This window comes from Oncorhynchus mykiss, chromosome 7 (genome assembly GCF_057628025.1).
Source record: "Oncorhynchus mykiss isolate SJ-2025 chromosome 7, ASM5762802v1, whole genome shotgun sequence".
NCBI classification, from domain to species: Eukaryota; Metazoa; Chordata; class Actinopteri; order Salmoniformes; family Salmonidae; genus Oncorhynchus; species Oncorhynchus mykiss.
Window position 1 is genome coordinate 63,146,290 of NC_143028.1, and position 27,281 is coordinate 63,173,570.

General features: G+C 44.4%; 1 protein-coding gene across 8 annotated transcripts in view; it reads right to left on the reverse strand.

Moving 5' to 3' along the window:
* LOC110528345 (calcium-dependent secretion activator 1) overlaps nt 1-27,281 on the reverse strand; it is a 186,929-nt gene that overhangs the window by 33,708 nt on the left and 125,940 nt on the right. For all 8 annotated transcript variants that reach the window (XM_036983939.2, XM_090241683.1, XM_090241687.1 and 5 more), the window contains exons 7-11: nt 19,995-20,106; nt 10,885-11,024; nt 10,117-10,183; nt 9,407-9,515; nt 7,526-7,738 (exon numbers count right to left, since the gene is read on the reverse strand). In XM_036983939.2, coding sequence (XP_036839834.2) covers nt 7,526-7,738; nt 9,407-9,515; nt 10,117-10,183; nt 10,885-11,024; nt 19,995-20,106 — 641 coding nt within the window. The remainder of the gene's footprint in view (nt 1-7,525; nt 7,739-9,406; nt 9,516-10,116; nt 10,184-10,884; nt 11,025-19,994; nt 20,107-27,281) is intronic.

A 27,281-nucleotide genomic window follows, 5' to 3' on the forward strand; every position in this document is an offset into this window, starting at 1 on the left:
GGAGAGAAGGCAATTATGCAAAAAAAATCATAATAATAACCATCATATAAAGTAGAATCATTACTGAGCCAAATTATAAGCCTAAGAATCAAATACATGCACCTTAAACTGTCAAGAATGTAAGCTAATAGGTACTTAAAACTTCAATTTGAGAAGAAATCATACTTAAAAAGACATTATCTACTAATGTCTAAAGACATGAAGCGAGGAGACTTAAGAGGGGGAGGAGGAGGATAGGGAAAGAGGAGAGAAAGCACGTTGCATTTGTCAGATAATCGTCAGGGATTATCTGAGCTGTGCCGGCTACAGGGAAGCACTTACCCTTAAGTCCAGCTAGAAGACAGCGGGGTAAGAAGGGACAAACCAGAATAACATAAAGACTAGCAACAAGGCTGGAGGAGAGCAAACACGAGATCTGCCCTGACCTAGCAGCTGCAATACTAAAGAGGGGTAACAAGCAAAGCATGAGGAAGAAAAACACAACTCAAAAAACAACAACCTGTACCAACATGGGAGAGAGAGAGAGAAAGAAAGATAAAGAGAGCGAGAAAGTGAGAGAACAGAAAGAGAGTGAGAGAATGTGAGAGAGAATAGAGAAAGAAAGAAAGAAAGAAAGAAAGAAAGAAAGAAAGAAAGAAAGAAAGAGAAAGGGAAAGAGAGAAGAAGAGAAAGAGACCGATGTAGAGTGAAAAGTATACAGAGGAAGAGTGAAAGAAAGAAAGATTGATTGAGATATATAAATAAAAGAAAGAGAGAGAGAGAGAGAGAAGATCAAGAGAAGATTGAGAAGAGAAGAGATAGAGAGAAGTAGTTAAGGGTTCTCATCACTCTGCTGCAGTTGAATTAGTCTGGATTCTGATCTAGTTCTGATCTAGTTCTATCTTATTCACAGTACTACCTCTAACATATATTATACATTACCATCACAATATGATAGATTCACTTTGCTTTCTACAGCTTATACTAACTACTGGAAAAAAGGGTTCCAAAATGGTTATTCGGCTGTCCCCAAAGAAGAACCATTTTTGGTTTCTCGTAGAACCCTTTTTGGTTCCAGGTAGAACTATTTTGGGTTCCAAGTAGAACTCTCTGCGGAAACGGTTCTAAATGGAACTCAAAAGGGTTCATCCTGGAACCAAAAAGGGTTATTCAAAGAGTTATCCTATTGGGACAGCTGAAGAATCCATTTAAGTTCTAGATAGCACCTTTTCTCTAAGAGTGTAGAGGAGCACTAGCCCATACACTTACCGGCTCCAGCAGTCCAACACCACCTACTAGTTCTAAGATGATGATATGTAAATGATGCCAGTATCCTCTTATGAATCTATGAGGAAAAATGGATGTAGAGTAATAACATAATATGGCTAACTCAATAGCAATAGACCTGACATATCCATCTTATGTTATCACTTTATCAGAATAGTTTATTCTTATATGGATATGAATATCGGAGTCCACTGAAAGCAAGGTGATGTCGTCTGGTAATGACTTGCAGTTAGCCTGTAAGTTCTCCTTTAGAAAGACAACTTTCCTATCATTCCAAACCAATGCTCCAGAACTGTCATTGCATTCTAGAATCAGACAAATAATTTGCAGCAAAGTTCAGAGGAGAGAGAGACACAGAGAGAGACAGAGAAAGAGAGAGAGTGAGAGAGAGAGAGAGAGAGAGAGACAGAGAGAGAGAGAGACAGAGAGAGAGAGAGAGAGAGAGAGAGCGAGAGAGAGAGAGAGGTGAGTAATGTGTTGTGTATGTTATGGCCACTGTGCCATTCAAGACCACCAGGGTGGGGTGAAACATGTACGCATGGTGTGGCACAATGTTTCAGAGAGGAGGGCGGTAGAGGAAGGAGGTCTGTGCCACTGTGAGGGGGCATTGAATGGCATCAGTATGGCTGGTCTTATATAGAGGAGGTAACCATCTAACCACAATAACAATCACATACTGGACAAAGAAACCAATGGAGACCACAGAAAATGTATATTTATAGATTATATTTATGAAAACTGTTGAAAACTAGAGCTACTTATTTCAATGTGCTATAGATGAAGAGTAATTCATTAAAAACATATATTATCTTTAAATAAAAACACAGTATTTTTGTCTTACCTAAACAGTGCAATTCCAGTATAAAAACCTATATGGATGTTTTTATTATTTAATTGTTTTCCGGTTATAAAAATGCTAATATTATAAGGAGGGAAAAAAGCTTTTTCTACAACCCATTGACTGTAACGAAAACAGTTTGGGCTTTTTCTACAACCCATTGACTGTAACGAAAACGGTTTGGGCATTAGAGCAATCCTTAAAATAACTAAAGGAGTTGAAGGAAAGATGCACACCAAAATACATTATCTTTAGTAGTTAGCCTGGTTAACCAGACTGAACACTGCACTCACCTTATTGAAACAATGGTGAGCACAGCATTCAGTCTGGTTTTAAAAGGTGAGTTCTTTAGTGTTGTAAAATAACAGAATGTGTGTTAATTTCCCAAGTTAAGTTAAACCTGTTCAGGTTTCAGTGTGTTTATGAAATGTAAATTAGATCTATCATGTAAAACAACAACAACCTAAGCGTATTACGACATACACTGAGTGAACAAAACATTAAGAACACCCTCCAAGGCCTCCCGGGTGGCGCAGTGGTTAAGGGCGTTGTACTGCAGCGCCAGCTGTGCCATCAGAGTCCCTGGGTTCGCGCCCAGGCTCTGTCGTAACCGGCCGCGACCGGGAGGTCCGTGGGGTGACGCACAATTGGCCTAGCGTCATCCGGGTTAGGGAGGGATTGGTCGGTAGGGATCTCCTTTTCTCATCGCGCACCAGCGACTCTTGTGGCGGGCCGGGCGCAGTGCGTGCTAGCCAAGGTTGCCAGGTGCACTCACCGACACTAGCCTCCGACACATTGGTGCTTCCGGGTTGGATGCGCGCTGTGTTAAGAAGCAGTACGGCTGGTTGGGTTGTGTATCGGAGGACGCATGACATTCAGTCTTCGTCTTTCCCGAGCCCGTACGGAAGTTGTAGCAATGAGACAAGATACTACAACAATTGGATACCACGAAATTGGGAGAAAAAAAAAGGGGTAAAATTCAAAAAAAAAAAAAAAAGAACACCCTCCAAATATTGAGTTGCACCCCTTTTGCCCTCAGAACAGCCTCAATTCGTCAGGGCATGGACTCAACAAGGTGTTGAAAGCGTTCCACAGCGATGCTGGCCCATTTTGACTCAAATGCGTCCCACAGTTGTGTCAATTTGGTTGGATGGGATGGGTGGTTGGATGGGTGGTGGGCCATTCTTGATACACATGGGAAACTGTTGAGTGTGAAAACCCAGCAACATTGCAGCTTTTGACATGAACCGGTGTACCTGGCACCTACTACCAAACCCAGTTCAAAGGCACTTAAATCTTTTGTCCTGACAATTCACGCTCTGAATAATACACATACACAATCCATGTCTCAATTGTCTCAAGCCTAAGAAATCCTTCTTTAACCTGTCTCTGCCCCCTCATCTACACTGACTGAAATGAATTTAACAAGCGACATCAATAAGGGATCATAGCTTTCACCTGGATTCACCTAGTCAGTCTATGTCATGGAAAGAGCACAATGTTTTGTACACTCAGTGTATTTCTGTAGTCTTACCTTTATATTGCTACTGTACAGTGTCTGACCAGTGGGGATAGGTCTGACCAGTATAGGACAAGTGGGGATTGATCTGACCAGTATATAACCAGTGGGGATAGGTCTGACCAGTATATGGCCAGTGGGGATAGGTCTGACCAGTATATGGCCAGTGGGGATAGGTCTGACCAGTATAGGACCAGTGGGGATAGGTCTGACCAGTATAGGAACCAGTGGGAATTGGTCTGACCAGCATCTGACCAGTGGGGATTGGTCTGACCAGTATAGGACCAGTGGGGATAGGTCTGAGCAACATCTGACCAGTGGGGATAGGTCTGACCAGTATAGAACCAGTGGGGATAGGTCTGACCAGTATCTGACCACTGGGGATAGGTCTGAGCAGCATCTGACCTGGGGGATAGGTCTGACCAGTATAGGACCAGTGGGTATAGGTCTGACCAGTATCTGACCAGTGGGGATAGGTCTGACCAGTATATGACCAGTGGGAATAGGTCTGACCAGTATATGACCAGCGGGGATAGTTCTGACCAGTATAGGACCAGTGGGAATAGGTCTGACCAGTATATGACCAGTGGGGATAGGTCTGACCAGTATATGACCAGCGGGGATAGTTCTGACCAGTATAGGACCAGTGGGGATAGGTCTGACCAGTATATGACCAGTGGGAATAGGTCTGACCAGTATATGACCAGTGGGAATAGGTCTGACCAGTATCTGACCAGTGGGGGTAGTTCTGACCAGTATAGGACCAGTGGGGAAAGGTCTGACCAGTATCTGACCAGTGTGGATAGGTCTGACCAGTATATGACCAGTGGGGATAGGTCTGACCAGTATAGGACCAGTGGGGATAGGTCTGACCAGTATATGGCCAGTGGGGATAGGTCTGACCAGTATCTAACTAGTGGGAATAGGTCTGACCAGTATCTGACCAGTGGGGATAGGTCTGACCAGTATCTGACCAGTGGGGAAAGGTCTGACCAGTATCTGACCAGTGGGGATAGGTCTGACCAGTATATGACCAGTGGGGATAGGTCTGACCAGTATAAGACTAGTGGGGATAGGTCTGACCAGTTTATGGCCAGTGGGGATAGGTCTGACCGGTATAGGACCAGTGGGGATAGGTCTGACCAGTATATGGCCAGTGGGGATAGGTCTGACCAGTATCTAACTAGTGGGAATAGGTCTGACCAGTATCTGACCAGTGGGGATAGGTCTGACCAGTATCTGACTAGTGGGAATAGGTCTGACCAGTATATGACCAGTCGGGATAGGTCTGACCAGTATCTGACCAGTGGGGATAGGTCTGACCAGTATCTGACTAGTGGGAATAGGTCTGACCAGTATCTGACTAGTGGGGTAAGTCTGACCAGTATAGGACCAGTGGGGATAGCTCTGACCAGTATATGACCAGTGGGGATAGGTCTGACCAGTATCTGACCAGTGGGGATAGGTCTGACCAGTATCTGAGCAGTGGGGATAGGTCTGACCAGTATATGACCATTGGGGATAGGTCTGATCAGTATATGACTAGTGGGGATAGGTCTGACCAGTATCTGACCAGTGGGGATAGGTCTGATCAGTATCTGACCAGTGGGGATAGGTCTGACCAGTATATGACTAGTGGGGAAACGTCTGATCAGTATATGACCCTTGGGGATAGGTCTGACCAGTATCTGCCCAGTGGGGATAGGTCTGACCAGTGGGGATAGGTCTGACCAGTATCTGACTAGTGGGAATAGGTCTGACCAGTATCTGACCAGTGGGGATAAGTCTGACCAGTATAGGACCAGTGAGGATAGGTTTGACCAGTATAGGACCAGTGAGGATAGGTCTGACCAGTATAGGACCAGTAGGGATTGGTCTGACCAGTATCTGACTAGTGGGAATAGGTCTGACCAGTATCTGACCAGTGGGGATAAGTCTGACCAGTATAGGACCAGTGAGGATAGGTTTGACCAGTATAGGACCAGTGAGGATAGGTCTGACCAGTATAGGACCAGTGGGGATTGGTCTGACCAGTATCTGACTAGTGGGAATAGGTCTGACCAGTATCTGAGCAGTGGGGATAGGTCTGACCAGTATAGGACCAGTGAGGATAGGTTTGACCAGTATAGGACCAGTGAGGATAGGTCTGACCAGTATAGGACCAGTGGGGATAGGTCTGACCAGTATCTGACCAGTGGGGATAGGTCTGACCAGTATAGGACCAGTGAGGATAGGTCTGACCAGTATAGGACCAGTGGGGATAGGTCTGATCAGTATCTGACCAGTGGGGATAGGTCTGACCAGTATAGGACCAGTGGGGATAGGTCTGACCAGTATAGGACCAGTGGGGATAGGTAGGTAGGTTGCTTAAAGGTGCAAGTAGAGTAACACGTAGAGGAATGTTTAACACTACAGAGAAGACTGACAGAGCAGTGGATAGACCGAGACAGGGCCAGGGTGAGCAAGAACTCAGAAAGCCAACAGCTGTTGTTTTCTACCATACAGAAGGCTGGGGTCTGGGGTGATTATGCAATACTCCCTGACTCCTTAGCAGTATCATAAAAATAACACTTACAGTAAGTACCACGGTTATCTCAAAATGTTATAAAAAGATTTTTAAAGCTTCAAGAGGATTCAAAAGGCTAAAATCTGACCTAGATAGTTTGAGTGTATGCATTGATAGGTAGGCTACGTGTGCCTTTATTTTTTTTTTAATGTAGTTCTGTCCTTGAGCTGTTCTTGTCTATTGATGTTCTGAATTAAGTCATTCTGTATTTTGTTTAATGTTTTGTGTGGACCCCAGGATGAGTAGCTGCTGCTTTTGCAACAGCTAATGGGAATTCTTATAAAATACCGATTCATGGCCTAATCATCTTTTTGGTGGTTGAATCTAGATTCTACCTCATCGGGCGTCATTTAGTCTTTCTCTCTTTAGTTTGTCAGCTTTGTTGCTGTTTAGAGAGAGAGAGAGAGAGAGAGAGGCAGCGAGAGGGAGAGAGAGAGAGGGAGAGAGAGGGAGAGAGAGAGAGAGAGAGAGAGAGAGAGAGAGAGGGAGAGAGAGAGAGGGAGAGAGAGAGAGAGGGAGATAGAGAGAGAGAGAGAGAGAGGGAGGGAGAGAGAGAGAGAGAGAGGGAGATAGAGAGAGAGAGAGAGAGAGAGAGAGAGAGGGAGAGAGAGAGAGGGAGAGAGAGAGAGAGGGAGATAGAGAGAGAGGGAGAGAGAGGGAGAGAGAGAGAGAGAGAGAGAGAGAGAGAGAGAGGGAGAGAGAGAGAGGGAGAGAGAGAGAGAGGGAGATAGAGAGAGAGAGAGAGAGAGGGAGGGAGAGAGAGAGAGAGAGAGGGAGGGAGGGAGAGGGAGAGAGAGAGAGAGAGAGAGAGAGAGAGAGAGAGAGAGAGAGAGAGGGAGAGGGAGAGGGAGAGGGAGAGGGAGAGGGAGAGGGAGAGGGAGAGGGAGAGAGAGAGAGAGAGAGAGAGAGGGAGAGGGAGAGGGAGAGGGAGAGGGAGAGGGAGAGAGAGAGAGAGAGAGAGAGAGAGAGAGAGCGAGAGAGAGAGACTGTAGGGGGAAAAACATTATGTGAAGTTGCACCTTTAAACATGTCAAGTGTGACTGGTTGGTGATGATGAGTGGAGGCCCGAAGGATGCCAGGGACTCTGTGTGATACAGCAACGAGGGTGGCGTGCCTACGTGCGTGTGTGTGTGCGTGTGCGTGGCTGTGTGTTACTGTTAGTTCCACAGAGCAACGTGTAACACTTACAGTATGTGCCTGCAGTGTGGCGTGGGGAGAGACGCATGGCGTGGTGAAATGTTATGGATGAGAGCTGTCACGGGATTGGGGGGATGAAACCTGACACTGCCTTCTGATTGGTTGATCTGATGGTGAGGTTTTGTATTGGTTTACTCACAGAACTGGGAGATGGGCGCATCCATCTGTGCAGCTGCGCCCCCCTTGGAGTTGAGTTTCTGGACCTGGGTGGGGGGCACGGGCTTGTGGGACTGACCGGTGGCCCGGTACATGGCCTGGACCCACAGGATGCGGTCTTGCTCGTCATCACTAGCAAAGATCACAGTGTCGCCCTCCTTCACTGCGTTGAAGAAGGTCCTCCCACCATCCAGACCTAGAGACAGAGAAGAGGGTTCAGGGACAAGTTGTGTGTGTGTATGTGTGTGTGTTCATAAGTGTATGTGTGCGCATGCATCCATTTGTGCTTGTGTGTGTATATACAGGTAAAGTCTGAAGTTTACATACACTTTGGATGGTCATTAAAACTCGTTTTTCAATCACTCCACAAATTTCTTGTAAACAACCTATAGTTTTGGCAAGTCGGTAAGGACATCTACTTTGTGCATGACACAAGTCATTTTTCCAACAATTGTTAACAGACAGATTATTTCACTTAATACACACAATAATTCCATGGATCACAATTCCAGGGGGTCAGAAGTTTACATACACTAAGTTGACTGTGCCTTTAAACAGCTTGGAAAATTCCAGAAAAGGATGTCATGGCTTTAGAAGCTTCTGATAGGCTAATTGACATAATTTGAGTCAATCGGAGGTGTACCTGTGGATGAATTTGAAGGCCTACCTTCAAACTCAGTGCCTCATTGCTTGACATAATGGGAAAATCAAATGAAATCAGCCAAGACCTCCAAAAAATTGGTTTGGTTCAACCTTGGGAGCAATATCCAAACGCCTGAAGTTACCACGTTCATCTGTACAAACAATAGTATGCAAGTATAAACACCATGGGACCACGCAGCCGTCATACCGCTCAGGAAGAAGACGTGTTCTGATGCTGGCGGAAACAGGTACAAGATTATCTATATCCACAGTAAAACGAGTCCTATATCGATATAACCTGAAAGGCCGCTCAGCAAGGAAGAAGCCACTGCTCCAAATTAGCCATAAAAAAAACAGACTACAGTTTGCAACTACACATGAGGACAAAGATCATACTTTTTGGAGAAATGTCCTCTGGTCTGATGAAACAAAAAAAGAACTGTTTGGCCATAATGACCATCGTTATGTTTGGAGGAAAAAGGGGGAGGCTTGCAAGCCAAAGAACACCATCCCATCCGTGAAGCACGGGGGTGGCAGCATCATGTTGTGGGGGTGCTTTGCTGCAGGAGGGATTGGTGCACTTCAGAAAATAGATGACATAATGAGGAGGAAAATTACGTGGATATATTGAAGCAACATCTCAAGACATCAGTCAGGAAGTTAAAGCTTGGTCGCAAATGGGTCTTCCAAATGGACAATGACCCCAAGCATGCTTCCAAAGTTGTGGCAAAATGGCTTAAGGACAACAAAGTCAAGGTATTGGAGTGGCCATCACAAAGCCCTGACCTCAAACTTATAGAAAATTTGTGGGCAGAATTGAAAAAGCGTGTGCGAGCAAGGAGGCCTACAAACCTGACTCAGTTACACCAGCTCTGTCAGGAGGAATGGCCCAAAATTCACCCAACTTATTGTGGGAGCTTGTGGAAGGCTACCCGAAAAGTTTGACCCAAGTTAAACAATTTAAAGGCAATGCTTCCAAATACTAATTGAGTGTATGTAAACTTCTGACCCACTGGGAATGTGATGAAAGAAATAAAAGCTGAAATAAATCATTCCCTCTACTACTATTCTGACATTTCACATTCTTAAAAATTAGGTGGTGTTCCTAACTGACCAAAGACAGGGAAATTTTACTAGGATCAAATGACAGGATTTGTGAAAAACTGAGTTTAAATATATTTGGCTAAGGTGTATGTAAACTTCCAACCTCAACTGTATGTACCTGGCTGGGGGTCAGTGTAATCCACAGTGTAACCATCCAACTGTAGCAGCTCCTGTGGCTCAGACTTCTTCTCTCTGTAGCTGCACATGGCAAAGGTGTACTGGCTCACCTGCACCAGAGAGGACAGACACGTCATACCCTTCATGTGCTGAGGAACATTACAGGATCAGTCGTGACTTTTCAAGTATGAGCTTCTTTAAAAAGGTATTATATTTGTGTGGAATTCATCCCTTCCCAGTGGCAGTTCGGCACCCCCCCCCCCACCCCACCCCTTAAACGGAGAGTCAAGACTAAACCAATTCACCTTGGTGGTGTGCAGACTGGTTTAATATTATTCTTAACGACTTCACACAAACAAAAAGAAACAACATGCCTGAAACTATATATTCACAGTATTATGAATGAATTATGGTTTATTTGGTAGCATTTCGTAGTGTGACTGATTTACTAATTTCATTAGTACTGTACAAAGTTAGAGGTGCGCTATTTGATAGATTCCCCCGCTCCCCCTACCTCCAGCTACCATTACAATGTTTTTTGTGCGGGTGCCGCCCCCTGCAAGTTGTCGCCCTGGGCGACTGCCAATGTCACCTATACCTAAATCCGCCACTGCTTCAGGCACATGTTTCTTAAGGTGTTGGTGGTGTACTAATTTGAATAACCTTTCAATTGAGCAGACCTGATATTTCAGAGGCTGATTATATACCTACCTGCACCAGGACAAAGAAACGCTTCTTCCATCGCTTCCAGACGTTTTTCCCAAAAGCCCACAAATACCTTCCAGAAAACAATGTTAAAGTTTATTACATGGCATTGGTATGAGAATTAGCTAATATTGTTTCCTGTGTTGTAGCAACAGCAGCAGAATGGCCAGGTTTAGCCCACACTAAATGTATAGACAAGACTGTATGCCCTCCTATGTGGAAAGGAGAGGCTGATCTAATCACTGTTTATAATATCTCTTACAGAAAAAGACAGAATTTCACCTTACATTTGACATGTGTAGTTTCATGTTATCACATGTTGCTTTACATGTTGTCACATGTTATCACATTAACTTCACAATAGATCACATGTGAAATGTATGTGGTTTCCATTAGGGATGACAATGATGTTTCATGCAGACTGGATGACCCTGAGTTGACACAGCGAGAATGATTCACTTTGGCCTTTAAGTTAGAGGCTTTGTTGCTCCCCAAAGGTGAAACAGACAAGGACAAAAGGGCCCTCAACAGGCAGGCTGAATGGTCATAAGACATCTAGTCATGTGCTGCAACTATAATATTATAGTGTATCTACAGAAACACAAGATAATTCATATAGATTGTCTCAATGAATTCCAACACCTGATGGTGGTCTGAATGGTATGTCAATGTCATACAATATTTATGATTATGGTCCTCAATAATTTGCAGAGCATTCCATGGGAAACTTTCTAAGAGTTGTACAGATCAGATCTGCAGCTTGTCCATGCTTACCCAGAATGCTTCATGTTCTGCGGTTTGTCCATGCGGATGGCCAGTTTGATCTGAAGATTCTGGTCGGGGCAGGCCTTAGTGATGGCCATCTTATGGAGCTCTGAGGCTTTGGGGCTGTTAGGGGTCGGGTGGAGGACCACCTGGAAGAGAGAAGTATCAAATAAATTCATATTGAAAGAGAGATTTAGAGATGAAGAAAATATGACAATATCTAAACTAAACTACTTGTTTTTATCCTTTATTATTTAATCAGGTGAGTCCCATTGACATCTCTATTGCACTCCTCACTGCCTTTTCCCAACCGGAACAAAAGGAACACCTATGTGAGAATACTGTTATTGACTACAGCTCAGCGTTCAACACCATAGTGCCCTCAAAGCTCATCAATAAGCTAAGGTCCCTGGGACTAAACACCTCCCTCTGCAACTTGATCCTGGACTTCTTGACGAGCCACCTCCAGGTGGTGAGGGTAGGTAACAACACATCGTCAACACAGGGGCCCCTCAGGGGTGCGTGCTCAGTCTCCCCGTGTACTCCCTGTTCACTCACGACTGCACGGCCAGGCACGACTCCAACACTATCATTAAGTTTGCCGATGACACAACAGTGGTAGGCCTGATCACCGACAACGACGAGACAGCCTATAGGGAGGAGGTCAAAGACCTGGCCGCGTGATGCCAGGATAACAAAGACAAAACCTATTCCTCCTCAGGAGACAGTAAAGATTTGGCATACTGTAGGTCTTCAGATCCTCAAAAGTTTCTACAGCTAAACCATCGAGGGTATCATAACTGGTTGCACTACTACCTGGTATGGCAACTACTTGGCCGCTGACCGCAAGGCACTACAGAGGGTAGTGCGTATGTCCCAGTACATCACTGGGGCCAAACTTCCTGCCATCCAGGACCTCTATACCAGGCAGTGTCAGAGGAAGGCCCTAAAATTGTCAAAGACTCCAGCCTCCCTAGTCATAGACTGTTCTCTCTGCTACTGCATGGCAAGCGGTACTGGAGCGCCAAGTCTTGGTCCAAGAGGCTTCTAAACAGCTTCTACCACCAAGCCATAAGACTCCTTAACATCTAATCAAATGGCTACCCAGACTATTTGCATTGCCCCCCTCCACACACCTTTTACACTGCTGCTACTCTCTGTTGTCATCATCTATGCATAGTCACTTTAATAACTCTACCTACATGTATATATTATCTCAATTACCTAGTCTAACCGGTGCCCCGTATGTTGACTCTGTACTGGTACCCCTCAGTATATAGTCTCCACATTGACTCTGTACCGGTACCCCCCAGTATATAGCCTCCACATTGACTCTGTACCGGAACTCCCTGTATATAGCCTCCACATTGACTCTGTACCGGTACCACCTGTATATAGCCTCCACATTTACTCTGTACCGGTACCCCCTGTATATAGTCTCCACATTGACTCTGTACCGGTAACCCCCAGTATATAGTCTCCACATTGACTTTGTAACGGTACCCCCCAGTATATAGTCTCCACATTGACTCTGTACCAGTAACCCCCAGTATATAGTCTCCACATTGACTTTGTACTGGTACCCCCCAGTATATAGTCTCCACATTGACTCTGTACCGGTACCCCCCAGTATATAGTCTCCACATTGACTCTGTACCGGTACCCCCCAGCATATAGTCTCCACATTGACTCTGTACCGGTACCCCCAGTATATAGTCTCCACATTGACTCTGTACCGGTACCCCGCAGCATATAGTCTCCACATTGACTCTGTACCGGTTCCCCCCAGTATATAGTCTCCACATTGACTCTGTACCGGTACCCCCCAGTATATAGTCTCCATATTGACTCTGTACCGGTACCCCCAGTATATATTCTCCACATTGACTCTGTTCTGGTACCCCCAGTATATAGTCTCCACATTGACTCTGTTCCGGTACCCCCAGTATATAGTCTCCACATGGACTCTGTTCCGGTACCCCCAGTATATAGTCTCCACATTGACTCCGTTCCGGTACCCCCAGTATATAGTCTCCACATTGACTTTGTTCCGGTACCCCCAGTATATAGTCTCCACATTGACTCTGTTCCGGTACCCCCAGTATATAGTCTCCACATTGACTCTGTACCGGTACCCCCAGTATATAGTCTCCACATTGACTCTGTACCGGTACCCCCCAGCATATATTCTCCACATTGACTCTGTTCCGGTACCCCCAGTATATAGTCTCCACATTGACTCTGTTCCGGTACCCCCAGTATATAGTCTCCACATTGACTTTGTTCCGGTACCCCCAGTATATAGTCTCCACATTGACTCTGTTCCGGTACCCCCAGTATATAGTCTCCACATTGACTTTGTTCCGGTACCCCCAGTATATAGTCTCCACATTGACTTTGTTCCGGTACCCCCAGTATATAGTCTCCACATTGACTCTGTACCGGTACCCCCAGTATATAGTCTCCACATTGACTCTGTACCGGTACCCCCAGTATATAGTCTCCACATTGACTCTGTACCGGTACCCCCAGTATATAGTCTCCACATTGACTCTGTTCCGGTACCCCCAGTATATAGTCTCCACATTGACTCTGTACCGGTACCCCCAGTATATAGCCTCCACATTGACTCTGTACCGGTACCCCCAGTATATAGTCTCCACATTGACTCTGTACCGGTACCCCCAGTATATAGTCTCCACATTGACTCTGTACCGGTACCCCCAGTATATAGTCTCCACATTGACTCTGTTCCGGTACCCCCAGTATATAGTCTCCACATTGACTTTGTTCCGGTACCCCCAGTATATAGTCTCCACATTGACTCTGTTCCGGTACCCCCAGTATATAGTCTCCACATTGACTTTGTTCCGGTACCCCCAGTATATAGTCTCCACATTGACTTTGTTCCGGTACCCCCAGTATATAGTCTCCACATTGACTCTGTACCGGTACCCCCAGTATATAGTCTCCACATTGACTCTGTACCGGTACCCCCAGTATATAGTCTCCACATTGACTCTGTACCGGTACCCCCAGTATATAGTCTCCACATTGACTCTGTTCCGGTACCCCCAGTATATAGTCTCCACATTGACTCTGTACCGGTACCCCCAGTATATAGCCTCCATATTGACTCTGTACCGGTACCCCCAGTATATAGTCTCCACATTGACTCTGTACCGGTACCCCCAGTATATAGTCTCCACATTGACTCTGTACCGGTACCCCCAGTATATAGTCTCCACATTGACTCTGTTCCGGTACCCCCAGTATATAGTCTCCACATTGACTCTGTACCGGTACCCCCAGTATATAGTCTCCACATTGACTCTGTACCGGTACCCCCAGTATATAGTCTCGCTATTGTTATTTTACTGCTGCTCTTCTTTTTTTTAACTACATTGTTGGTTAGGGGCTCGTCAGTAAGCATTTCACTGTAAGGTCTACACCTGTTGTATTCGGCGCATTCGACTATTAATATTTGATTGATTTGAGATAGAAATAATGTGCACCGGTGTGAGTGTAATGTACCAGGTGTATTGGAGATATCTCCATCCAGTGAGTCTGTATTCAACACCACGAGTCAGCATTCTCAACGTTTCTGAACAGTCAATTAATTTCCACGAGCTTCCATTAAATCTTAATCGTGCTCTGGCAGCCTGGGCCCCAGTGTGCCGGTACTTTGTGACACGTTTGAGCTGGTGGCTCAGCCTATCTGTGTAGCTGTGTAGCCGTATCAAAGGAGAGAGAAGCGCAGCAGCCTACACTCTCCTCTACTCCGCGTCGCTCTGCTCCACACTGCCCCCCTGAAGAGGGGGCCTAATCTATCTTTGCTGAGTTAAAGAGCTTTGAGGAAGCATTGTGGCCCGGCTGGATGACTGGCTGGCTGATTGACTGACTGCCTGCCTGGTTAACTGACTGACTGATCAACTGACTGACTGGCTCACTTTTTGACTGACTGATAGCTGCCGCTCTGCCACTGCAGAAGGAGACCAAAGAGCCTCTGTCAAAGCCAAGGTCACTACCACAAAGTGATGTCTTACAGCCACTCCCCTCCCCTCCTCTCCTTTCCACAGCCTCAGCCTCAGTCTACCACAGCCACAAATCAGCCCTAGCTAGCCCCTCTGATAACAGGCAGTGAGCCCAGCCGAGCCCGGGGCCATCCATCACACGGTCACAGGACGATCGATTGCTCTCGCTCTCTGCACCAGAGGACAGTGCCAAGAGGAGCAAACCAGATGATTAAGACATTTCCGCATGACTTTCCTGTCACAGATGATGCAAATTGCATAATTAATATGCAACTAATTAAAACAAGTTAATCAAAGTGAAGAAATATGATAGCTGTGTACAGTATGTGGCCCGGGGATATCACTGAGGAACTGTGACGGGGTCACAGCTCAGAGGTAAAACTGGTTGAAATGAAGTTCTGGTTGTGGGGGGTTAAAACCATCACTGACTCAGCCCACCTACAGTACTGTACTGAATAAGCATCAGGCAGTGTAGATGAGACTGAATCAGCCTCTTTTTGTCCTTTTGTCTGGAGTCCAAATTGAAGATTTTTGGTTCCAAGCGCCGTGTCTTTGTGAGACATGGTATGGTTGAATGGATGGATCTCCGCATGTGTATTTCTCACTGTAAAGCATGGAGGAGGAGGTTTTATGGTGTGGGGGTGCTGTGCTGGTGACACTGTCTGTGATTTATTTATGAATTCAAGGCACACTTAACCAGCATGGCTACCACAGCATTCTGCAGCGATACACATCCCATCTGGTTTGAGCTTAGTGGGACTATCATTTGTTTTTCAACAGGACAATGACACAATACACCTCCAGGCTGTGTAAGGGCAATTTGACCGAAAAAGAGAGTGATGGTGCTGCATCAGATGTCCTGGCCTCCACAATCACCCGACCTCAACTCACTTGAGAAGGTTTGGGATGAGTTGGACCACAGAGTGAAAGAAAAGCAGCCAACAAGTGCTAAGCATATGTGGGAACACCTTCAAGACTGTTGGAAAAGCATTCCAGGTGAAGCTGGTTGAGAGAAAGCCAAGAATGTGCAAAGCTGTTATCAAGCCAAAGGGTGGCTATTTGAAGAATCACTAATATAAAATATAGGTGGATTTGATTAACACTTTATTACATGATTCCATGTGTTATTTCATAGTTTTGATGTCTTCACTATTATTCTACAATGTAGAACATAGTAAAAATAAAGAAAAAACCTAGGTGTGTCCAAACTTTTGAGCGGTAGTGTATAACAATACAAACATAAGAGTGAGGAAGATGGAGAAAAATACAGAGAGAGAGAAAGAGAGGGACAGGCGACAGATAGAGAGAGAGACTTTAGTGAGAGAGAGGCTGTAGAGAGAGACGGTAGAGAGACACTGTAGAAAGAGACTGTAGCGAGAGACTGTTGAGTGACACTGTATAGAGAGAGACAATGTAGAGAGAGAGACAATGTAGAGAGAGAGACACTGTAGAGAGAGATAATGTAGAGAGAGAGACAATGTAGAGAGAGAGACAATGTAGAGAGAGAGATAATGTAGAGAGAGAGACAATGTAGAGAGAGAGACAATGTAGAGAGAGAGACACTGTAGAGAGAGAGATAATGTAGAGAGAGAGACACTGTAGAGAGAGAGACAATGTAGAGAGAGAGACAATGTAGAGAGAGAGAGGCACTGTAGAGAGAGAGATAATGTAGAGAGAGAAACTGTAGAAAGAGAGACTGTAGAGAGAGAGAGACCGTAGAGAGGGAGACCGTAGAGAGAGAGACTGTAGAGAGAGAGAGAGCGAGAGAGAGAGAGAGAGACTAAAGAGAGAGAGAGCGCGAGAGAGAGAGAGAGAGAGAGAGAGAGAGAGAGAGAGACTGTAGAAAATAACTGGAGAGAGAGAGAGAGAGAGAGAGATACTGTAGAGAGAGAGACCGTAGAGAGAGAGAGAGAGACGGTAGAGAGAGAGAGAGAGTTAGATACTGTAGAGAGAGAGAGCCCGTAGAGAGAGAGAGACCATAGAGAGAGAGAGACCGTAGAGAGAGAGAGACCATAGAGAGAGAGACCGTAGAGAGAGAGACTGTAGAGAGAGAGACCGTAGAGAGAGAGACTGTAGAGAGAGTCGGTAGAGAGAGAGAGAGCGAGAGGGAGAGAGAGAGCGAGAGAGAGAGAGAGAGAGACCGTAGAGAGAGAGACTAGAGAGAGAGAAAGAGAGAGAGAGAGAGAGAGAGAGAGAGAGAGAGACTGTAGAGAGAGAGAGAGAGACTGCAGAAAATTACTGTAGAGAGAGATACTGTAGAGAGAGAGAGATTGTAGAGAGAGAGACACTGTAGAGAGAGAGATAATGTAGAGAGAGAGACAATGTAGAGAGAGAGAGACACTGTAGAGAGAGAGATAATGTAGAGAGAAAGACTGGCTATGTGCTCACTGCCCACAAAATGAGGTGGAAACTGAGCTGCACTTCCTAACCTCCTGCCCAATGTATGACCATATTAGAGAGACATATTTCCCTCAGATTACACAGATCCACAAAGAATTCGAAAACAAATCCAATTTTGAAAAACTCCCATATCTACTGGGTGAAATTCCACAGTGTGCCATCACAGCAGCAAGATTTGTGACCTGTTGCCACGAGAAAAGGGCAACCAGTGAAGAACACACACCATTGTAAATACAACCCATATTTATGCTTATTTATTTTATCTTGTGTCCTTTAACCATTTGTACATTGTTAAAACACTGTATATAAATATATATAATATGACATTTGTAATGTCTTTACTGTTTTGAAACCTCTGTATGTGTAATGTTTACTGTTAATTTTTGTTGTTTTTCACTTTATATATTCACTTTGTATGTTGTCTACCTCACTTGCTTTGGCAATGTTAACACATGTTTCCCATGCCAATAAAGCCCTTGAATTGAATTGAATTGAATTGAATTGTAGAGAGAAAGACTGCAGAGAGAGAGGGACTGTAGAGAGAGAGATTGCGAGAGACTGCAGAGAGAGAGAGACTGTAGAGAGAGATAGATTGAGAGAGACTGTAGAGAGAGAGAGAGACTGCAGAAAATTACTGGAGAGAGAGAGAGAGAGATACTGTAGAGAGAGAGAGACCGTAGAGAGAGAGAGACCGTAGAGAGAGAGAGACCATAGAGAGAGAGAGAGAGTGAGATACTGTAGAGAGAGAGAGCCCGTAGAGAGAGAGACCGTAGAGAGAGAGAGACCATAGAGAGAGAGAGACCGTAGAGAGAGAGACTGTAGAGAGAGAGACCGTAGAGAGGGAGACCGTAGAGAGAGACTGTAGAGAGAGTCTGTAGAGAGAGAGAGAGCGAGAGGGAGAGAGAGAGCGAGAGAGAGAGAGAGAGAGACCGTAGAGAGAGAGAGACTAGAGAGAGAGAGAGAGAGAGAGAGAGAGAGAGATAGATAGAGAGAGAGAGAGAGAGAGTGAGACTGTAGAGAGAGAGAGAGAGAGAGAGACTGCAGAAAATTACTGTAGAGAGAGATACTGTAGAGAGAGAGAGATTGTAGAGAGAGAGACTGTAGAGAGAGAGGGACTGTAGAGAGAGAGATTGAGAGAGACTGCAGAGAGAGAGAGAGAGACTGTAGAGAGATAGATTGAGAGAGACTGTAGAGAGAGAAACTGTAGAGAGAGAGAGATTGAGAGGGACTGTAGAGAGAGCGATTGAGAGAGACTGTAGAGTGAGAGAGAGAGACTGTGGAGTGAGAGAGAGAGAGACTGCAGAAAATTACTGTAGAGAGAGATACTGTAGAGAGAGAGAGAGAGAGAGAGAGAGAGAGAGACTGTGGAGTGAGAGAGAGACTGTAGAGAGAGAGAGACTGCAGAGAGAGAGATTGAGAGAGACTGTAGAGTGAGAGAGAGAGACTGTGGAGTGTGAGAGAGAGAGACTGCAGAAAATTACTGTAGAGAGAGATACTGTAGAGAGAGAGAGAGAGAGAGAGAGAGAGAGAGAGAGACTGTGGAGTGAGAGAGAGACTGTAGAGAGAGACTGTGGAGACTGTAGAGCGAGAGGGAGAGAGAGACTGTAGAGATAGAGACTTTAGCAAGGGACTGTATAGAGAGAGGGACTGTAGAGGGACAGACTGTATGCAGAGAGAGACTGTAAGGAGTAAGACTGTAGCGAGAGAGATTGTAGAGAGAGAGACCGTAGAGAAAGAGAGACTGTAGAGAGAGAGAAACTGTAGAGAGAGAGACTGTAGAAAAAGAGAGAGAGAGAGACTATAGAAAGAGAGACTGCAGAAAATTACTAGAGAGAGAGAGAGAGAGAGAGAGAGAGAGAGAGAGAGAGAGACTGTAGAGAGAGAGAGAGACTGTAGAGAGAGAGAGAGACTGCAGAAAATTACTGTAGAGAGAGATACTGTAGAGAGAGAGAGACTATAGAGAGAGAGACTGTAGAGAGAGAGATTGAGAGAGACTGCAGAGAGAGAGAGACTGTAGAGAGAGAGAGAGACTGAGAGAGACTGTAGAGAGAGAAACTGTAGAGAGAGAGATTGAGAGAGACTGTAGAGAGAGAGATTGAGAGAGACTGTAGAGTGAGAGAGAGAGACTGTGGAGTGAGAGAGAGAGAGACTGCAGAAAATTACTGTAGAGAGAGATACTGTAGAGAGAGAGAGACTGTAGAGAGAGAGACTGTAGAGAGAGAGATTGAGAGAGACTGTAGAGAGAGAGATTGAGAGAGACTGCAGAGAGAGAGAGAGAGATAGAGACTGTAGAGCGAGAGGGAGAGACTGTAGAGATGGAGAGAGACTAGAGAGAGAGAGACTGTAGAGAGAGAGAGAGACTAGAGAGAGAGAGACTGTAGAGAGAGAGAGAGAGAGAGAGTGAGACCATAGAGAGAGAGAGTGTAGAGAGAGAGAGAGAGAGAGAGAGAGAGAGAGAGAGAGAGACTGGAGAGAGAGAGAGAGAGAGAGAGATACTGTAGAGAGTGAGAGACCATAGAGAGAGAGACTGTAGAGAGAAAGACTGTAGAGAGATAGACCGTAGAGAGGGAGACTGTAGAGAGAAGAGACTGTAGAGAAAGAGAGAGAGAGAGACTGTAGAAAGAGAGTGCAGAAAATTACTAGAGAGAGAGAGAGAGAGAGAGAGATAAAAAAAAATTGTGTTACCCTGCCCAGCTCTTTGTCCTCCAGGGCCAGAACTCCAGTGCTTTCTGTAAACAGTTTCACCTTGACAGCAGGGAGGGGGTGTGTGGTGGTGAAGTCTCCCTGGGTCCCCCAGCTGAAATACAACACACACACACACACACACAGTGGTGTAAAGTACGTAAATAAGTAGTTTTTTGGGGTATCTGTACTTAACTTTACTATTTATATTTTTGACAACTTTTACTTTTACTCCACTATATTCCTGAAAAAAATAGTGTACTTTTTACTCCTTATATTTTCCCTGACACACAAAAGTAGTCGTTACATTTAGAATGCTCAAGCAGGACAGAATTATGGCACCTATCAATATAACGATTTGTCATCCCTACTGCCTCTGATATGACAACTGAAGTGTTTGTAAATCATGTCTGACTGTTGGAGTGGGCCCCTTTCTGTCCGTAATTAAGAATATGAAAATAGTGCCATCTAGTATGCTTAATATAAGGAATTTGATGTGTAGCATTTATTTTTACTTTGTACTTTTACTCAAGTATGACAATTTAGTACTTTTTCTAGAACTGTACTTAAGTACATCTAAAACCAGATACTTTTAGACTTTTACTCAAGTAGTATTTTAATGGGTAACTTTCACTTTTACTTGAGTCATTTTCTGTTAAGTTATCTTTACTTTTACTCATGTATGACAATTGAGTACTTTTTCCACCACTGCATTATACCTTCACTACATTCTGGCATGACTCAAAACATGGGAGCTACTGCAACATCCAAGGGGCTGTAAATTTAGCCCAGGATTCAAACTAATGCAGATAAACAACCTGCACTGAAATTTCATTTGGAAGGGAATTTCTGTTCGAGCTGCCATTCGCAGTCTTTACAGTGAAGGTAATTGAATTGAATCCCAGCCTTACTTAACATCTGCCTGGCCCAGAGGTATTGCACAAGATCTAGTAAAAAAACTCTCCGTCCCTTTTCTCTCTCACTTTCTCTCTCTCAATTCAATTAAAGTGCTTCAACGGCCTGTATTGGCATGGGAAACATATGTTAACATTGCCAAAGCAAGTGAAATAGAAAATAAACAAATGTGAAGTAAACAATAAAAAATGAACAGTAAACATTACACTCACAAAAGTTCAAAAGGAATAGAAACATTTCAAATGTCATATTATGTCTATATACAGTGTTGTAACGATGAGCAAATAGGTATCTCTCTCTCTCTCTCTCTCTCTCTCTCTCTCTCTCTCTCTCTCTCTCTCTCTCTCTCTCTCTCTCTCTCTCTCTCTCTCTCTCTCTCTCTCTCTCTCTCTCTCTCTCTCTCTCTCTCTCTCTCTCTCTCTCTCTCTCTCTCTCTCTCTCTCTCTCTCATCCCCGATACCTGCACTCTCAGAAGGAGTGAGTGGTGGTTAGATATAAACTACTAGAAAACCAAAGTGGAAAAGAAAAAGCTAGGTCTGACTGAGTAAGCAATTTACTGTTGAATTATGAGACAGACTGAGAACAGCAGCTGACACTTTCTTTGTCTTGGCTGAACTTGCTGAGAGTTGGCTGCGGGGAGTAGAGGGAGGTGACATGAAATGCATTGTCTGGTCCCAGTCCCAAACACACTGTGCAGCAGAAACATCAATTTATTACAGAGGAGAGATGGAGTGGTACTGGAGCACCAAGTCTAGGTCCAAGAGGCTTCTAAACAGCTTCTTATTTTTCTTAAAATTGCATTGTTGGTTAAGGGCTTGTGAGTAAGCATTTCACTGTAAGGTCTACAGCTGTTGTATTCGGCGCATGTGACAAATACAATTTGATTTGAGACTGAGAAGGAGACAGGCCACCGACCGCACCACGCAGTGAGCACTACCAGCCTGAGGAAACACTACCACGACACAGAGACAAACACACATGCACACTCACGCATGCACACACACGTGCACATTCACAAAGTGACATATACTAACATGTTCATAGGGGTTATTGTGTCTTTAATCATAATAGGATGACACGTGATATCATCATCAAGGAGGCAGAGCCAGCAGTCTGTGTGTGTGTGTGTGTGTGTGTGTGTGTGTGTGTGTGTGTGTGTGTGTGTGTGTGTGTGTGTGTGTGTGTGTGTGTGTGTGTGTGTGTGTGTGTGTGTGTGTGTGTGTGTGTGTGTGTGGGTGTGTGTGTGTTTGTGTGTGCCCGCGTGTGTGAGCGTCTGTGTGTGCTGTTTGTCCTCCTGCTGTGAGTGTCCCTCTACGTGAGCTGCATCTGTGAGTGACGATGTGACAAATGGAGACACAGAAAGGGGACAGGGGAAACGGTGCGTGAACACAGCAAGAGTGTCACTCCTCCTCCTCCTGCTCCTCTCTGACACTACCACTCAGCACCACCAGGGGGGGCCAGTGGTGTCTCATCTTACACGGAACTGTTTCACATTGGCACCATATTTCTACTTGTATTGATCATTTATTGAATATAGATTGTGCTGCCATCCTGTTAGAAGGTAACAGATCATTTTATTACAATGGTTAAGATGGATTTTCATTGTGTTCCATGGTGTTATTTGCCCCCTAGTGGAGCTTTCTGATACTTGGACTGTAAGGAAAACAGGAAGAGACACGCAGAGGAGGAAACCGGAAGAGACCCGAGAAGCAGCTAAAAACAACGCTACGGTGCAGGTCTTTCAGTGCAGTTTTCTTGTCATGCTTCTGCCTCGGAAAATATTTGTTTGTAAGTTCGATTCAAGCATTTAGCTAGTGATGATAATCTTGTTATTGATAGAGTTGCTTACATATCAATGTTGGTTGGTTGGATTTACTCACACAAATTGCAATGCCTTTCATGTATGCCGTCAGCTGTATTACTTTGCTCGTGCGTCATGCAAACGAATTGTAAAATAGACAATACTGTAGTTTTGTTACTGTTTCTAGTGTAATATGCTTTGTTATTCTACAGAGATGGTTGTACATTCTTAGAGTAATTAAAGGAGTTAGCCAATTACCATATGAGTAACAATTAGCTATATGGTTTGGCATCGTGCCAGATGCATGGTACCTTAGCACGTGCTTTGTATTCATGCACCTTCAAATGTATAATGTACAGCTACAGTGTGTCGGTGTGAATTGAATACTAATGTATAATGTACAGCTACAGTATGTCGGTGTGAATTGAATACTAATGTATAATGTACAGCTACAGTGTGTCGGTGTGAATTGAATACTAATGTATAATGTACAGCTACAGTATGTCGGTGTGAATTGAATACTAATGTATAATGTACAGCTACAGTGTGTCGGTGTGAATTGAATACTAATGTATAATGTACAGCTACAGTGTGTCGGTGTGAATTGAATACTAATGTATAATGTACAGCTACAGTATGTCGGTGTGAATTGAATACTAATGTATAATGTACAGCTACAGTGTGTCGGTGTGAATTGAATACTAATGTATAATGTACAGCTACAGTGTGTCGGTGTGAATTGAATACTAATGTATAATGTACAGCTACAGTGTGTCGGTGTGAATTGAATACTAATGTATAATGTACAGCTACAGTGTGTCGGTGTGAATTGAATACTAATGTATAATGTACAGCTACAGTATGTCGGTGTGAATTGAATACTAATGTATAATGTACAGCTACAGTATGTCGGTGTGAATTGAATACTAATGTATAATGTACAGCTACAGTATGTCGGTGTGAATTGAATACTAATGTATAATGTACAGCTACAGTGTGTCGGTGTGAATTGAATACTAATGTATAATGTACAGCTACAGTATGTCGGTGTGAATTGAATACTAATGTATAATGTACAGCTACAGTGTGTCGGTGTGAATTGAATACTAATGTATAATGTACAGCTACAGTATGTCGGTGTGAATTGAATACTAATGTATAATGTACAGCTACAGTATGTCGGTGTGAATTGAATACTAATGTATAATGTACAGCTACAGTGTGTCGGTGTGAATTGAATACTAATGTATAATGTACAGCTACAGTATGTCGGTGTGAATTGAATACTAATGTATAATGTACAGCTACAGTGTGTCGGTGTGAATTGAATACTAATGTATAATGTACAGCTACAGTATGTCGGTGTGAATTGAATACTAATGTATAATGTACAGCTACAGTGTGTCGGTGTGAATTGAATACTAATGTATAATGTACAGCTACAGTGTGTCGGTGTGAATTGAATACTAATGTATAATGTACAGCTGCAGTATGTCGGTGTGAATTGAATACTAATGTATAATGTACAGCTACAGTATGTCGGTGTGAATTGAATACTAAAGTATAATGTACAGCTACAGTATGTCGGTGTGAATTGAATACTAATGTATAATGTACAGCTACAGTATGTCGGTGTGAATTGAATACTAATGTATAATGTACAGCTACAGTATGTCGGTGTGAATTGAATACTAATGTATAATGTACAGCTACAGTATGTCGGTGTGAATTGAATACTAATGTATAATGTACAGCTACAGTATGTCGGTGTGAATTGAATACTAAAGTATATTCTTTTCTCTATTTTGCAGTTTCACAACAAACGTTTTCATTATATCCGTTCAAGAAAAGTCAAGCCTTGGGAGTTTTATTGAAGACTTAGTTGTTAGCTATCTGTCTAGTTCTGCATGGGAACGCAATTCAAGGGCAGAATATAGATATGAATATGGATATAATCAATAAGAATGAGAGTAGTAGTGTAATATCTTCAAGACAGTTCGCTACAGCAGGAAAATGATTCTGCAGCAAAAGGAAATTATTATGTGGATTATAATTAATGGACATTTTTGTAGGGGAAATCAAGACTGACATTTCTTAGTGGAAATTACAAACTTGAGAAGACTTTTTAAAACTCAAATTCATTACAAGTTTAAAATGTCCTGCATTTCAGGAAAGTTGTCCTGCAACAGGGTGGTCAAATGAAGATCTTACATCTGTATGTGTCTCATCATGTCCAAGGGGTTTGGAATTCTCTTACAACAGATAGGGGTACAGTTTGAGTAAGGTGACTGGACAAAGAGGGAGTTCTATGAGCGTGTGTGTGTGTGTTTGGAGGTAGCTGCAGCGTTGTGTGTGGTAGGCAACAGAGGCCATTTGAAGAACATGACGGGGACCTTGCCGATGGAAGCAGCAACACCAAGGTCCATACTCCTACTGTGCAGCATATAAATTAGTATCTAATTCATATTTGGGTTGAGTGGCTTGGAGTAAGTCTCATGTCAATACAAAGGACAAAACAGTCACCGGTGCTTATGCTGGTCCCTCATCCCAGTACTACATCAACCCCATCAGCTATCATTCACTCTCCAGTCTTCACAAATGGATTTCATTATTGTGTTGTATTTGACCTTGCATCGGTGTGCATCGTGTATATTACAATGGGGGTAGTTGAAGCTTGTCCAGTCAAAGGTTGTGCCAGTGTTTTCCCATAAGTACAGTACGTATACGTCGCTGCAGATCGCTAAGATACACAGTGGCTGTGTATGGCTCACCCATGACGCCCTAGTCAATCCATGCCTGGTGAATTAGATGAGCTTTGTGTACGTCTTGTGTGCATGTTTTCGTTTTTTTGAGTGTACAAACAATGTGTGTGTGTGCATACGTGGTCATGCATGCTTGTGTATGTGTACCTGCAAGCTTGTGTTATCCTGTTTGTATGCTTGTTTGTACGTTTTTGCGTGTAGTGTGTGGGCAGCGTGTGTACAGTGTATGTGAAGCCTGTGTGCAGTGTGTGTGTGATGGTGTATGTGATGGATAAGCAGACACTTAGCTAGCAGCACGTGATGCTTGTCATTTCCATGAGTGCTGGATGGGGACTCTCTCCAGCTCCATTGAGATGCTGTGTCCTAATCAGTCTCTCCCTTCCTGGCTGCACTACAGTAAGAGCACACAGAGAGGCTGCTCTCCCCCTCTCTCTACCTCCATCTCCCCTCTCTCCCTCTCTTTCACTCTCTCCTCTACCTTTCCCCCTCTACCTCTCTATTTTCTCTCTCCCCTCTCTCATTCTTTCCATTTCTGCCCCTCTCCCCTTTCTCTACCTCTTTGTCTGTCACCTGCCACTTTTTCTTTCCTTGTCTGTCCTTCATTCATCTCTCTCTCCATCTGGTGGTCACATACACATATTTAGCAGATGTTATTGTGGGTGTAGTGAAATGCACTGTGTAACAGTCTAATGGCCTTGAGATAGAAGCTGTTTTTCAGTCTCTCGGTCCCCGCTTTGATGCACCTATACGGACTTCGCCTTCTGGGTGATAGCGGGGTGAACAGGCCGTGGCTCGCGTGGTTGTTGTCCTTGATGAGCTTTTTGGCCTTCCTGTGACATTGGGTGCTGTAGGTGTCCTGGAGGGCAGGACGTGTGCCCCCGATGATGCGTTGGGCAGACCGTACCACCCTCTGGAGAGCCCTGCGGTTGTGGGCGGTGCAGTTGCCATTCCAGGCGGTGATACAGCTTGACAGGATGCTTTCAATTGTGCATCTGTAAAAGTTTCTGAGGGTCTTAGGGGCCAAGCCAGATTTCTTCAGCTTCTTGAGGTTGAAGAGGCACTGTTGTGCCTTCTTCACCACACTGGCTGTGTGGGTGGACCAATTCAGATTATCAATGATGTGAACGCCAAGGATCTTGAATCTTTCAACCTTCTCCAATGTGGTCCTGTCGATGTGGATAGGGGCGTGCTCCTTCTGCTGTTTCCTGAAGTCCACAATCAGCTCCTTCGTTTTGTTAATGTTGGGATGTTTGGTAATCAGCCCTACTACTGTTGTGTTGTCTGCAAACGTGGAGGCATGCGTGGCCACCCAGTCATGGGTGAACAAGGAGTACAGAAGTGGGCTGAGCACGCACCCTTGTGGGGCCCCTGTATTGAGGATCAAGGTAGTGGTGGTGTTTCCTTCCTTCACCACCTGGGGGCGGCACGTCAGGAAGTCCAGGACCCAGTTGCACAGGGCAGGGTTCAGACCCAGGGCCCCAAGCTTAATGATGAGCTTGGAGGGTACTATGGTGTTGAAGGCTGAGCTATAGTAAATTAACAACATTCTGACGTAGGTACAGTGCCTTGCGAAAGTATTCGGCCCCCTTGAACTTTGCGACCTTTTGCCACATTTCAGGCTTCAAACATAAAGATATAAAACTGCATTTTTTTTGTGAAGAATCAACAACAAGTGGGACACAATCATGAAGTGGAACGACATTTATTGGATATTTCAAACTTTTTTAACAAATCAAAAACTGAAAAATTGGGCGTGCAAAATTATTCAGGCCCCTTAAGTTAATACTTTGTAGCGCCACCTTTTGCTGCGAT